Raw genomic sequence first — 14,854 nt, 5'->3', positions numbered from 1 at the left:
CAGCCGCGTTACTCATTTGTCCTTGGGTCCACAATCCGTTATGAAGCTGTATTAGCCAGAAACAGTAGACTCACTCCTTGAATAGTCGATTGCGCCAACGCAGGTACGGACCATGGAGCTGGATCAATTTTACTGAGCCGTTTAATTGCCTCCCGTTTTCTGCGTGACTCTCGAACATTCTATTAAGAATCGTTTGTTGCACTGACAAACCGTCGCCTCTTGATGGCGTTGACATCGTTGGTGTATCAGCTTCTCTGTCACTTGAGACCGCTCCATTCTCAGTCGCCTGAGTAGAACTGGTACTCTATCAATATTAGAACCTAAGTATTTGGGCCGAAATACAATAGAAGCAATATCGTTTCTTAATAAAACATCATTTCCTATTCCTGATTTAATATTTTTTATTTTTCTATCATATAAACTCCTTATTTTTAGCTTTATGTTGTTCTACCATAATTCTGGTGCTTTTATAGGCCTGTTCTTACCATATTCTTCTAAATTATAAAGTGGATTTATCCTGTCTATAGTATTAAATTGTTTAGGTAAAATTGAAGTTTTACCTAATACCAATTCATATGGACAATAATCATGTGTCATAAAGGGTGTTGTATTGAAACAATACACGAAGTATCGTATCCATACATCCCGGTCAGTTGTGTCAACTGAAATGTATGAACGTAAGAACTCATTAAGTGTTCGGTGGCTTCGCTCCACAGTGCCTACAGTCTGGTGATGATGTACAACCACTCTTCTGGCTTACCGGAAAACACGGTTAGTATCAGAACTAAATGTTATTGGAACATAGATAGGATACGTTAGATTTGGTGGTCTAATTATTAACCAATTCTCGGAACTATTGTAATCTAATTGGCAATTAAATCTTTTCATGAAATCTAGTCTTATTATTCCATCGCAGGGAATTGCGAAATCTTCATGAAGTATATGAAATTTATATGGAATAATGTATTTGTTTGTTTGTAGCTCAATTGAGGCTAGTCCTTTGGATTTTATTATCCCTTCTCCCATCCGTATTTTCTTTTATAATTGAAATATCTGCACCTGTATCAATCAGAAATGTTAAATTTTTATTTGTTGAAACATTTTTGAATACGAAATTATTGAGACTCAAATTAACCGTATATATTTTTTTATTTAGCGCTGAGTATCTGGAGGTGTCTGGAAGTTTCCCGTAGTAGTATCTTGTGCTACTCGGACATTGGTATTGTTATAACCATTCTGTTGGTTATTTGCTCGGTTACCTCTATTATTCCTGTTGTAACGTCTGTTGTTGCCTCTGTTATTATTATTCCTGTTTTGATGGGAATTTTGGCCGTTATTGTTGTTATTATAGTTATTATAATAACCACGACCATTGCCTCTACCGCGATAATTATATTCGTTATTATAATTACCACGGTTTCTTTGGGCATAATAGATGGCATTATTTTGGAAGCTATCTGTGGATCCCGACTCTACTGAAAGAGTGGTAAATCTAGTGATTGCTTCTTTAGCTGATTGAAAGTGTCCTGATTCCATTAATAATTGGACTCTTGGACTTTTGGTATGACCTACCATAGCATTTACTGCCACTTTGGTAGTATATTTTATTGCTTGTTCAGTTGGAAGACCATCCGAAATATTTGAGCCTTTAAGTGCATCGGTCAACTCAGTAATTTCGTTTGTGTATGAAACACAGTTATTGGGGTTTCTCTGCAGATTTTTAATTTTTGCTGTTAAAAGATCTACTGAGTCACCCTTGAAGATTGTTGATAGTCTTTGTATTACTTCATCAATCGTTTTTTCTGAGCTTAGGCTATTATCCGCTTGACCTTTAAATTTTGATTTTATGAGTTGGATGGCTACCGCTTCGTGCGGTTCTTTTATGGTGTCAAGAACGCGAAGCGCTCCAATGAAACCTGGTAGACTTTTACTATCACCATCGAAGTATGGTATCAGCTTGGTGGCTGTAGTTATGAATTCTACCCTCGTTTGTGCCATTTTGTTGTTTTCTTTGGGAATTATTGGTTTGTTAAGACTTATCACTGATGGTTCTTCTTGACTTATTTCTTCATCAGCCATTAGTTGCGTTTTTTCTTCCAGTACTATTGAAGTTTCTAAATCAGATGTTTGTTTAAATTCAATATTGTGTCTGTTTAGCACAGTTATTGCTTTTTGTTTGCAATCATCAATAGAACGCATTTGCGGCTGTTTTTTGCCATGTCTCTAGTTTGCTATAGTGTTCAGTTAATACTGCTCTAATAGCTTGAAGATTCTCGGTTATTATCTTCGTGTGTTTGGTTACTGTGTCTTGGGATGTTTCTCTATTCTGCGAGAGGCACTTACAAGATTTAGTTAATTCTTGTGCGTGTATTCTAGCTTTTCCTATTATATCATCCCAAGTAATTATAGTTTGTTAAGATTAATTTCTAAGATTAATTTTGGATTCTTGAGAACCCATTTAATTTGTCGTTTAGACCTGTTGTTAATTTAAGAAAAAAATTTTGAAAATGTTTAAGGTTTTACTATTCTATGTTTATTATTTCTACATCTGAGTCTGTTAAATCTATTGGTTCTGCACTCGATTCTGATATGTTTATCACCGCAATTGAGTCCTTGAAAAGTTTGTGGACCCATCAGGGCACGTCTTTTCTTAAAGGAGTCTTATAGCTAATAATCTACTATAAGCTACTTTTATTGATTTTTCCATAAGATCTACAATATTTTTTTGAAATTTGTAGTTGTGGGCTATCCAATACCTTATTTCCTTGTATTTGTGATTTGTTTCACCTGATTGTATCAGGAAATCAAGGAAAGGTAAATATTTTTGGAGCTTTTTTGTTTCTGCTTTATCCATATTCTACACTAACTGCCTAAGCCTATTTAACTGATTATGGATGTATTTAGTTCTTTACTGCTTTGGTTCCTCCATTAGGTAGAAACGCAGTGTGCCTGCTGCGTTTGAAAAACAGCATACATATGGTACCGTGAGAATGAAACTCATCTGTACCCTAGTGCCTCCTTTGACTGGGAAATCTTCGCCCGTTATGTCAAGGTAAGCTAACCTAATTTGTACTAAGTTTATGGAGCGTTGAGGTGAGGTACTTCCCTCGCTCCTAAAAACTTCAATTAAGTCTTGGACTATGCTAGGGTGCCTGTTGTTTATTTTTTCAAAGTACCTGTCACAATGGGTCATTTTTATACCCTTTAATTTTGGTCAGAAGTGTGCAACGCATAGAAGGAAGCATCTCCGACCATATAAAGTATATATATTCTTGATCACTCCGATGAGTTCAAATAGCCATGTCTGTCCGTCCGTCCGTCTGGATCAACGCAAACTCCTCCTATACAGAGATGAAATTGTAGTAGGTTTGTATATACTGCAGGCTACCATACAAATGGCAAAGCCACGAATAGTGACTTTTCTTAATAAATCGTTATTTTCTGAGCCATTGTCATGAAATTTAATATTGGTGAGTTAACTACACATATAAACGACTGTGCCAAATTTGATCAAGATCGGGTGCCTATATCATATAGCCCCCATGGGAACGATCGATGGAAAACAGTTAGTTTTGTCAATAACTTCGTTACTTTTGACGCCATTGCTTTCAAATTAAACATTTGTTAGTTTAATATATCTGCTAATGACTGTGCCGAATTTGATGAAGATCGGGTTACTATATCATATAGCTCCCCCATAGGAAAACAGTGACTTTGATCAATATCTTCGTTTTTTCCTTTGCTAAGATTGTACTCCGTTCTTTCGCAAACATTAACCTTTTTAGCTTGAACGTTTTCCCATGTTGATGGCTATAGGTAAGGAAAGAGTTACCATAAAAGTTGCTAGAGTATACAAACTTTTACGCGGTCAAAGTTACCCCCGGCCCTCTGATTTTTATTCAAGAAGCAGTTTAAAACACTTCCCCGTGGCAGACACCAGAAGTTGCGCTTCATAATTCGATGGCCTTAGCCAAAAATACGAACAACAAAACTATAAAAAAAAATTAACAACACTGCCATATATCCAGCGTGCAATGCTTATAAATTGCCTTAAACAAATTGGTATCAATAAAAATAATTATATGCGTGATTTATAAAAATAAACGATTAGCTGTCGATTAACATAATACTTATAGCTATATTTAAAAAGAATCAAACCTGCTGCACAACTAATTTGTGTTTGATTTCCACAGTTGGCATGTGAGATAGCATTCGCTTTAACGTTTCATTTGTTTTCTGGGTTTCTGCCAAACGATTTTTTATATTCGAATTTTCAATTGATTGACGAAGTGCCCTTCTGCAAGTGGAAGCTTCAATATATAGGACTTATATAAAAAAAAAACTTACTTTTGAAGAACTTGTAATTTTTCAAGTAAATCATACTTCTTGGGATCCTCCCCCTTTAAAATGCGCCATCTGTGTACTGCAGTAGGTGTCTTTGCGTCCTCTGTAAGAGCGCGAATCCGTATCCGCTCCTGATTTAAAGCACGCTGAAGACGGACTATTTCTTTTCTCATATCAGCTGTGCTTTGAATGGCATGTTTTAAGCAGTCATGTTCTGTATACAAATTAGATATTTCCTTTTTCAACAATCTTATATCATCTACACGTTGATTGTATTGAGTTGTACCGTTATCGAGCGCATTTTGTGCTATTTGAAGCTTTTCTTTTATAACAACAATTTCATCATTGCGGCGAACCATTTGCAATCCAACTAAATTACGTTCCTTTCTCATTTCTTCAAGTTCGTGTCCCATTTTCATAAACCTATGCTCATCGTTTGAGATTGTCTTGGACAGCATTTCATTCTTACACTTCATTTCTCGTAAATCCTTCCGTAAGCTGGATATTAAATTCTCTTTGTTTTTAAGTTCTGATCGCATTTCTTTGACATTATTATATAAATGTTCAATTTTCAGATTCAGTGAATTTATTTTGATCTCATTTGAACTAATTTCTGTTGTCAGTTGTTGTATTTGATGCCCTGATTTCTAAAGGAATATGTGATATTTACAAATATTATATTATTTAGTTGTACATACCGACTGAAGAATTCGAAAATTGTCCCTCTCTTGGGTAGTATTTTCTAAATTCCGCTGTAACATCATTTTTTCGGAATGAACCGACTCCAGTTGTTTCTTGAAGTTATGAACTTCTCGTTGTTTTTCATACAACTTTTCCGTTAGGTCATTCACTTGACTCGACTTTAGAGTGATTTGATCTGATGGAATTTAAAAAAAGACAGAAAGCAAATTACTAAAATGGTTCTGTATTAGCAATAAAAAATATTTTCAATATTAAAATTGGGAATTGACAATTGATTTGCAAAGGTGATGGGGGAAGAAGAAGAAAATGAAATTGTAACTGTAACTCAACATACAACGTAAAGAACGCCTCATAATTAAATGTTTTTATAGTTGCCCTGAAGACAACGACTGATGAGTGGTTAAAATATATCGGAAAGAAATAACAAAAAATTTGACATCGAGCCGGCAAAACATACATCCAATAAAATAAAATATTTTCTGTAAGCTTCAACAACTTGAAACAATAATTGCGCTTTTCTTTCTCGTAGTTTGAGAACTCTGTTGATTTCCTGCATTAATATGACTCCTCTGTCGTCTATATCATTTACGACCAGGCGATCCGGGAATTATGTCAAACCTTTCCTGAATTCAAATGTTTTGTTACATTCTATAAATCCAGTGTAGGAAATTTTTGTGGTCGATTAGCTTATTTCAAAGACAAACATTTCGTGAAGTCTTGGCGTTCAGCTTCACAAATTTGGACATGAATTGTTTTATTTGCAGCGCCACTTTTTTAATTCTCCTTTAAATTTGGCCATTATTTGGAAAATCTTTGCAATATCGGAACTTCTGCTGCAGATGTAAATAGCTTTTGTTCAAAGATCGCTTGCAACACTAATTTAAATGTGCGAAACATATGCCAACTTGCTCCCTCTTATGATATTAGTATGATCTATGTATGCTAGTTTGGGAGCATCACACTGTAAACTTTAGGTAACATCCGGAGCAAAATTGAAATGTTTTTACAAAAAAAAAAGTGATGGCACTTGGTGAGTTTTTAATTATTGAAAATAAGAACACCTCTAATGTATAGACATATTATTGGAGTAGATATGGTAATTGAATTCAAATTCATCTGTGAAAATTATAATAAATAAAATGAAGCCTCAAAACTAAATTTTTTTGTCTTTATTAGCCGTTCGGCTCACACGATTAAGAGGTGCTGAACGCGTTGGTCCCGGATGGATATGAGTGAGAACGCTTAGTAGGTAAAAATCTATAAACCAATAAAAATCAAGATCCCTTGTCACCAGATAATAACGAACTCCCACTACTAATATCAACAGCTCTGTAAACCGAATACATATGCATGTACATATATACGTGTAAAGCACACGCCACGGGCTGATCAAATACTTTGTACATCCATACATACATATGTACATACACAAATATGTACATACATATGTAATAATTTTTGCCGCGGTAAGCACATACATACACACAAAATTAATTGCAGCCACTCCGATTGGCTTTCCGCAATTTAATAATTCGAAACCTACATAATTAAAGCAGGAAATCGTGATCTTCGTTAAACAATTTAAAATTAATTAAATTCACAAAACAAACAACGGCATTACAGCTGACTCCCGATCAGTGCTGACACTCAAGTCACATCAGTGCTGACACTTGAGCCAAGCCATGACTCGGTCACGACATCCATTTTTTCCATCGTGATTTTCGTATTGTGCAAAAAAAAATATTTACAATTTTATTTATATGGAATTAATATTTTGTCTTGTCTTGGTGCATTTTGATTTTTTCCTCACAGATCCATGAAATTCATCTAGTCCGTTTAATGAAAATTAATTCAGAGTTTTTTTTTTCGATCTCCTCGCTTGAGAGCTCTAATTCCACGAAGTTATTTGTTTCCATTCGATTCGTAATAGCTTAGAGAATACTCTACGATATCTTTGTTACCGTGTGCGAGGCATTAACGGCGTTCGAGGCTCGCGAGGCCCAGTCTTTAGCTGGCGATGTGCCACTGGTCTCCATTAAAATACACTTAGACCAGCTTAAGTCACTTTAAGCAAAAGTCGAGGCAGTTTTCACGATGTCATAAGGCCTTGATGGCTCAAAATAACGATGATAGTCCGAAGCACATAGCTAGAATTAAAGCTAAATATGAATATTGTTATTGTATTGTTATTGTATATTGTTTGGAGAGCGAATCGAGCAGTTGTCCGCGAAAATGACTCCTCCACCAGTCAGGCTCTCCGTCGATTCCACCCATAAGAGCCGCACAAGTCCCCCGTGCGAAGTCGAAATCTTCAACGGAGACAGCCTGGCTTAGCCTACATTCCGTTATTTGTTTACCGTGATTTTTATCCGTAATCCAAGCCTAACAGAAGTGGAGAAACTTTACCACTTAAGTTGCAAAACTCGCTGTAAAGCCGGAGCCATTGTTTCTAGGTCACCCTTGACCAATGAAGGGTTCCAGTCTGCGTGGGGTAATCTCACTGCGCGATACGAAAATAATCGATAATTGATTATGAGCCGCTTGGCTCAAGCAGCTTCTACAGATCCCAGCTGTAACCCAAGAGTCTGGCAAAGCGTTGAGATAACTGCAGACGTCAATTCAAGGTTGCTTAACCGGTCTTAAGCGTTCCGGGGCTCGTACAGACAATTGGGATATCCTTCTCATAGCAATCTGTACCAACCAAATGCCCAAATCCACCCTTCTGTTGTGGGAACAGTGCGTTCCAAATAAGACCGCCGTCTCATCCTGGGACGGTCTGAATCGATTCCTAACTGATCGCCACCGTGTACTAGACGCCACAGATGTCTTTCAACCAAGCTCTAGCGGTCAGACCTTTCCATCCGTATGCCGAAAACCTACGGCACGAGCTCAGGCCTTTGCCGCTCAAGTGCAAGAGAGTTCAGCACCTGATGCTTGTATAATTCCGAATCCTGCGTCCTCCGATTCTTCCAGCAGCCCTCATGTAAACGTGGGAAGCCTCCCCTCGCAACACTGGCCTCCTGGGTACTGCGAGGGTAACTATTCATCATCGTGGCAACCAGTTTCAAATCCGCGCTTTGATTGATATGGGATCCGAAGCGTCCTTTATTTCCCAAAGAATGCTTGAATTGATTAATCCCCCAAGCTGCAAAGTATCTAGCATTCGCGGCATTGGGCAATGCGATGCTGGTAGCGGCGACAATGTGTGCCGCTTACAGGTTTCTCCTCCTGACGAACCGCTGCGACAGTTCCAAGCAGTCCCCGTGGTATTGCCTAGTGTAGCTGAAGCACTTTCGTCCCGCGCCGTCCCGAATAAGGTGAAGCAGGATTCGCTTGACCTTCCGCTCGCTGATCCGCAATTTCACCAAAGAGCTCCTGTGGATTTGGTGCTTGGATTATTGGATTACTGGATTATGGACTATTCCTTGGGGAACGAATAATAAAGAATGTGATTCTTTCGTGGGGATCGAGACGATGTTCGGATGGGTTCTCTGTGGACCTCCTTCTAGCAGTCCGAAGATGTCTCTAAGGACAGCAGCACCATCCGATTTAGAACGCAGTTCCAATTGCTTCAGGTGCGGCGTTTGTCAAGGGGCACACGCGCTCAGTGCCGACAGTTTCGAGGACCACGAGCTGGGTCTTTTCCCAAAAACCGAATTCGGTCATACTGAGGAGAGTGACGAAGGGTTCTCCTGTAAATCGCCATAGGCAATCCAGTACGAGATTTTTCCACTTTTTTTCTACTTGCACTTTAGCTTCTTAACCACGTTCTCGAGTCTCATATGTTGAGTACCATACAATCGCTATGCATTCAGAAACTACTGAACCGATTGCGGTCGAATTTTGGTACACTGTGGAGTCAGGTTCAATGGGCGTTAGGAAACGTTGCATTTGGGCATCCGGCAAGCAACGAAGAACAAATCGTAGAACAAGTTTGGGTTATAGGCAAATTGAACAGGGACAAAATACAGTAGAGCATAGGTTGCTACGATCGAGTCCATCGAATAGTCAGGCAGAACAGGCAGTAGATACGCGACCGCGGCCAAATCGTAGAGGAAACTAACAATAGAGAAACAGAGCAGGCACAAAATACAGTAGAGCATAGGGTGCGACGATCGAGTGCATCATAGGCAGACAGAACAGGCACGCAATACGGTAGGCCGTACACAAAGTGGAATGATACCCCACATTAACGAGCAAGAACAAAGAAAAAAATAATGCACGTAGATCACGCAGCACGCAGAACGAAGCATGCGAGTTAGTCAGTATAGAAACGTTAGTGAAAATAGAATAGCAGAAAATAGGAGAAATGCATTGCGAAATAGGCAGGAACGTGCGAATACCTTTCCGACCTAATTTAGAATCTCTCATTACTAAATTTAACAGAGAAGTCAAGCTCAGAGTCATTTCAGATATGTTATTGTTGTAAACGTCTCTGGTTTCCTCTTAAAGTTAAGATAAAGTCTCGTTAAGGTAAGGTCTCGTAAAATCGTTTCCTCCTACTGATGGCAATTTTACATACGTTCCACTTGGTTTGCTCATATTTCAAGAAACACACGTCCAGAATGTCTTTTAGATTTGCCAATTGTAGAAAAACGTGTCATTTCTCCTCGTTTTCCTTTTATGATAAATAGGACACGCTTTTATGGAAGAACCCTTCAGACCCGCTAGAATCGAAAGGCCACTTAGATTTTTAGTTAATACAGAGTTGTACAGGAAACATAATATTACAATTAATGAGCAAAGGCTTGATTCTTATGAATCCGAAGTAGTTACATTTTATGCCAGTGAAGAAGAAGACATTTTGTAGAAGGAATTCTATATGAAAATGAAGAATCTGCTCAAATTATAAACGAAGACAATCCTGTAGAGGAAGGTTGGGAGCTCAAACCCGGCGGTCAGGAAAAAATCTTAAAAAATATTCAGGTAGATGATGCATACACTAGTGAATACATAGAATAACCATAGCTCCAGGAGAAGGGCAAAGGCCCTTAGATATGATATTTGAAGAAGAAATTCCGATTGTGAAGAATTGGCTTTTCCTACTATTTATGCCGGCACTAATAGAAGAACCTCATCAAGCTACGCAGAATTCCAGGAGGTATTTATGGCGAGCATTATAGAGATGCTATTATAAACGTAGAAACAGAGCAGGCACAAAATACAGCATAGGGTCCGACGAATAATTGAATAGGACGAACTCGAACCGAGTAACTAGTGCAATTTTTTTTATTTATATGTATGTATTTATTTATTTATATATATTTATTTATTTATATATATGTCTTTTTCGTTATGTGTTTTTAAGTTGTTTCCAACACTAGATTTACCAAGAAATTTGTATACCTATTTATACAGAGCCAGTCAATTTGACTGGTTAAGAAAAGTCCTAATATTTTATATTAAAATTCGTAATCCTTTAAAAGATTTATTTCTCATAAAAAAACATAAATAAAATAATAAAAATTGTGTTTTGGTTTTAATCAAATAAAATCATGTTTTGTTGTTGTTACAATGCCCTATTTGGCACCATTTACGACCAGGCCGGGGATTCTGCGTTACTGGACGGTGATTTTCATTTGCCTTTCTTCGGCTTGATAACTGATATTCAGCAGTGAGATATTCAGGGATGTGTAAACCAACTTACAAACAGTGATGTTTCAAACAAGGCAACTTCCTAAAAGGGCAAAATATAAAATATTTGCATATCGATCATATAACCAGTCAAAATGAATTCGCTCTTAAGAAACAGATTGTCTCCGATGTATCGCAAAACAGCTGACTCTTCTACATCCCCATCAGAGGCGATCTTTCTCATAGTGAGAATATATTCCTGAATCGACTCCTGTCAACCGTTAGTCGACTTCAGCGCTATTTAATTCACACTCAAATTCTTCGATTAGACAACTTTTCAAATTGGCATAATTGTTAACACTTACTGATTCCAAAAACAGTTTGGCATCACCTTTCATCTTGCCTCTCGCTTGTGCGTACATTTGCTTTTCGTTAAGCTCAAATGCATCTGCATTGTACTCGAAAACTTCAAACCATTTCCTTGGGCCAGTTCCATTAAATTCTCCAACAATGTTTTCAAGGCAATTCGATGCCATATGGACTTGGCTTTCTCGCTGTTCGTCGACTTGTATTTTAAGCGTCAGCAATTGCATCATCTGTTGCAATTGACTTTGCATTTCCACGGCGTTAGCCATCGCTTGTTCCGTTTCCACTGTTTCAATTTTGTTTATTAGGTCAAGCGCTGTTTCGGTCGCTACTTCTGTGATTTCTTCGCTCACTGTTCCGATCACTGTTTCGGGCACTGCTTCTGTGATTTATTCGCTCATTGTTCCGATCACTGTTTCGGGCACTGTTTCTGTCTGTCTCTCTCTTTCCTCTTTCGGCTTCTGATGCCGAATTTTTGACTGGTTAAGAAAAGTCTTATTATTTTATATTAAAATTCGTAATCCTTTAAAAGATTTAATGAGAAATAAAAAAATATAAATAAAATAATAAAAATGCATCAATTGTTTTTAGTTTTAATCAAAAAAATCATGTATTGTTGTTACAATGCCCTATTTGGCACCATTTACGTACAGGCTGGGGATTCTGCGTTACTGGACGGTGATTTTCATTTGCCTTTCTTCAGCTTGATAACTGATATTCAGCAGTGAGATATTCAGGGATGTGTAAACAAACTTACAAACAGTGATGTTTCAAACAAGGGAACTTCCTAAAAGGGCAAAATATAAAATATTTGCATATCAATCATATACCCAGTCAAAATGACTGGTTACGGTATAAGTGCCAAAAACAAAAAAAAATCTTTTCCTGCTAACACAAAATAAAATTAACTTATCAAATTGTATGTATTTAGTGGAATTTACGGGATACAATTTGACAAACTTTGTATCACTGCGTCAATCACTACCAAAAGGTGCTTTCTTTTTGATGTAACAGTCGGTAAGGGACCTAAGTGGTCAACATGAATAGTATCAAATGGAATCGGACTCTTCGGAATACTATGCAAGGTTCTGTTATGTATCGTTCTTGGAACACTATGTAGAATACACGGCAGACAATCTTTTATAAACGCCTCAACCTTTGTATTCATTAACGGGAACCAGTACTTTTCTTTCAAATTGTTTACACATTTCTCAACGCCTAAGTGACCTAGTTTCTCGAGACACCTTCTTATTAATTCCCCTTGCATGTGAGCCGGTGCATACAAACACAGTCTTTCCTTAGCATTTCTTTTGTACACTATACCATCTATTAACTCAAATCCAACATCATTGCCTTTTCTAAATTTTCTCTTAGTTTACGGATATCCGGAATACCCCAACATACCATAAAAAAGACCACATGTCAAACATGTCCATTCATAAGTGCACCAACAAATTAAGCACACTTGTAAGGCTTGCCGCGATCAAAGCAAGCTTTTGAAAAAAGTTTAATAAAAAAAGCTCAAGCTTGCAAGCACACATAAAGCTTTCTGATCGCACCAAGCTCCACAAGATCAAATTTGCCCAACAACGAAATCTAAATACCCTATAAAATATATTTTTTTTTTGGAAACAATTAAATTTTAGAAAATAGAATCTTAAATAAATTGAAAAAAAAAAAACAAAAATTCTTTTTTTTATTATATAAAAAAAAAAATTAAATACTAAGAGAACGAAATTAATTTAATTAATTATGCCATAAAAATAAAACCAAAAGTAACAGAATTTCAAATGGACCAGAATATAGAAATATTAAAAGAAAAGTTTCAGAAAGCGTACAAGTGCATAAATAAGAAAATTTATATATTTATTTGAGTTAAATTGCGGGGCGTTAAGGGGTTACGCCACCCCTGAGGTCCAAAAACAGGTGAAAAAATGAATTTTTGCTGTGCGGCCAGTATACAATTTAGGAAAAAACTTTTATTATACACAGAGGGTAATTTAAAGAATATTTGAAAAAAAAATTTTTTTTAAACCAAATGGCGGAGATATAAGGCTATGGCTATCCGCCCACGTACGATTTTTTTTTCCAATTTTTTTTGGCAAAATGGCGCTGTTTTTCGGTGAACATTTTTGGCTAAAAAAATTCATAACTTCCAACAGGACCTTAAATCAAAAAATCCAACCCAACACTGTAAAGAATATGTGGTAAAAATTTAAGCCAAATCGGTCCAGTAGATTCGGAGATATTTGACACCCCGGTTCAAAAAAAATAGTTTCGAGAAAAACGCAAAAGAAAACAATGTACCGCGTCGGGGCCGACTCGGCCGCGCTCACTTCTAAACGCTGTAACTTCGGAACTAATTCGAATACCGATATGATGTAAAGTGTAAAAGATTCTTAATCCTCTATAGAGGATTTTTAGAGCCAAAAAAAAAAAATTGTTTTTTATTTTTTTCAGGGGTGGCGTAACCCTTTGAGGGTTCCGGAAAATCTTCCTTTTGCCTGTTACATACATTTTGGCGACTTTAATATACCATTTCACCCTATGGCGAATTCGTTTCATGCGACTCTCACGCTCTCGGCTCGCCCCCAACTCCAACATCAAACATTAAACGACGACACGAACAATACACTAGCGCTTATCTGCGCTAACATCGGCCCCTTGAAGGGCTATAAGGCCTTCAGAAAATCGGCAAGTTGCCAACTTGTGGATCGCTGTTTTGTAGGACGACCCTGATCGAGCCGTCCGGCGCGACACTTGTGGGCACCACTCGAGCGTTCATCCACTGCTGCGGCGGTAAAATGTTTGATGCCCTAGAACATACTCCCGGGACCATCGCTGTCAGGACGCCCGCTTGAACTACGAGACAGCTCGCCATCGCTTCAAGCAGCCGCTGCGACTCCCCTTGTCCGGAGTCCCCTGGTGCGGCAGTGCCCTCACCGGTCCTCCGACATGCAACAGGTGTCCGGGTGTTATAGCCTCGCCGTCGTTCGGGTCCTGGCTTATTACCCCAAGTGGAGTTAAATGTGTCCTCGACTGCCACTAGCACCTTCTCCATCTCCTCTGCTGTTTGGCTGGCGTTGGCTACCGTATGTAGGAGTAGCATAGACCCCCGAAGTGCGGCGCTCTTGGTATGAACGCAAATTCGCATCCGCATCTTGATGCTAATTCTCGAACTGTAGAATAAGAAATGTACTTAAATGAGACACTTAATCCAAATGAACCGCTTTACAAGAAAACCGAAAGTTGTACATCCTAGATGGTAGGCCACTCACATTACTAAGAAACTCTGGACCTCTTAACTAAATCGAGTTAAATAAATCATCACCATCACAACCTCGTGAAACTATGTCAACCTGGGTTTTCTTTTGTTCGCACATTGGGCCAAACTACGTTCTCTGACCACTCTTGAATTTCAGCCACCCTGTTCGAAACGAATGTGGCCAGGTCGATGGGTGTGCCTGTATCCAATGTAGTTATTTCCGAATCCGACCAAAGGAATGCACGCTTAATTGGTACCTTTAAAATATTACTGATTCAATTCAATTACTTACTACTTTAGATTTCGAAACCTTCCCCAGTTTTGACTCGAACGTATATACAACATCCATACTCATACCTCAAATCCATGAATCTCTATCGGTGATTAAGGTTCTGTATGGACGAATCGTGGAATTATTTTCTTTAATTTAATATGGATTATTTTAATTCGTTCCATGCTGTCTCTAAATTCGTTGTAATTGATTCGTCCCATTTAAGTCCCTTGAGCCACAGCTCTTGCATTAAGATTTTTCCTCTAATAATTAGGGGACTTAATAAATCTAACGGATCAAATAAACGAGATGTCACTGAGAGAATGTTCCGT

General features: G+C 37.9%; 1 protein-coding gene across 1 annotated transcript; it reads right to left on the bottom strand.

Annotated features, from left to right (window-relative positions):
- Positions 1-4,125: 4,125 nt before the first annotated feature.
- On the bottom strand, positions 4,126-14,146 carry LOC6649940 (cilia- and flagella-associated protein 58). Its single transcript, XM_047012869.1, has 4 exons — positions 13,747-14,146; positions 5,043-5,221; positions 4,348-4,991; positions 4,126-4,297 (listed from the first exon to the last, which is right to left on the bottom strand). Exons 1-4 carry the CDS (start codon positions 14,144-14,146, stop codon positions 4,153-4,155), a joined length of 1,368 nt encoding a protein of 455 aa, XP_046868825.1. The 3' UTR covers positions 4,126-4,152.
- Between the last annotated feature and the right edge of the window lie 708 nt (positions 14,147-14,854).

This window comes from Drosophila willistoni, unplaced genomic scaffold (assembly GCF_018902025.1).
Source record: "Drosophila willistoni isolate 14030-0811.24 unplaced genomic scaffold, UCI_dwil_1.1 Seg364, whole genome shotgun sequence".
Lineage (NCBI taxonomy): Eukaryota > Metazoa > Arthropoda > Insecta > Diptera > Drosophilidae > Drosophila > Drosophila willistoni.
This window is presented reverse-complemented; position numbering and strand designations above follow the sequence as displayed.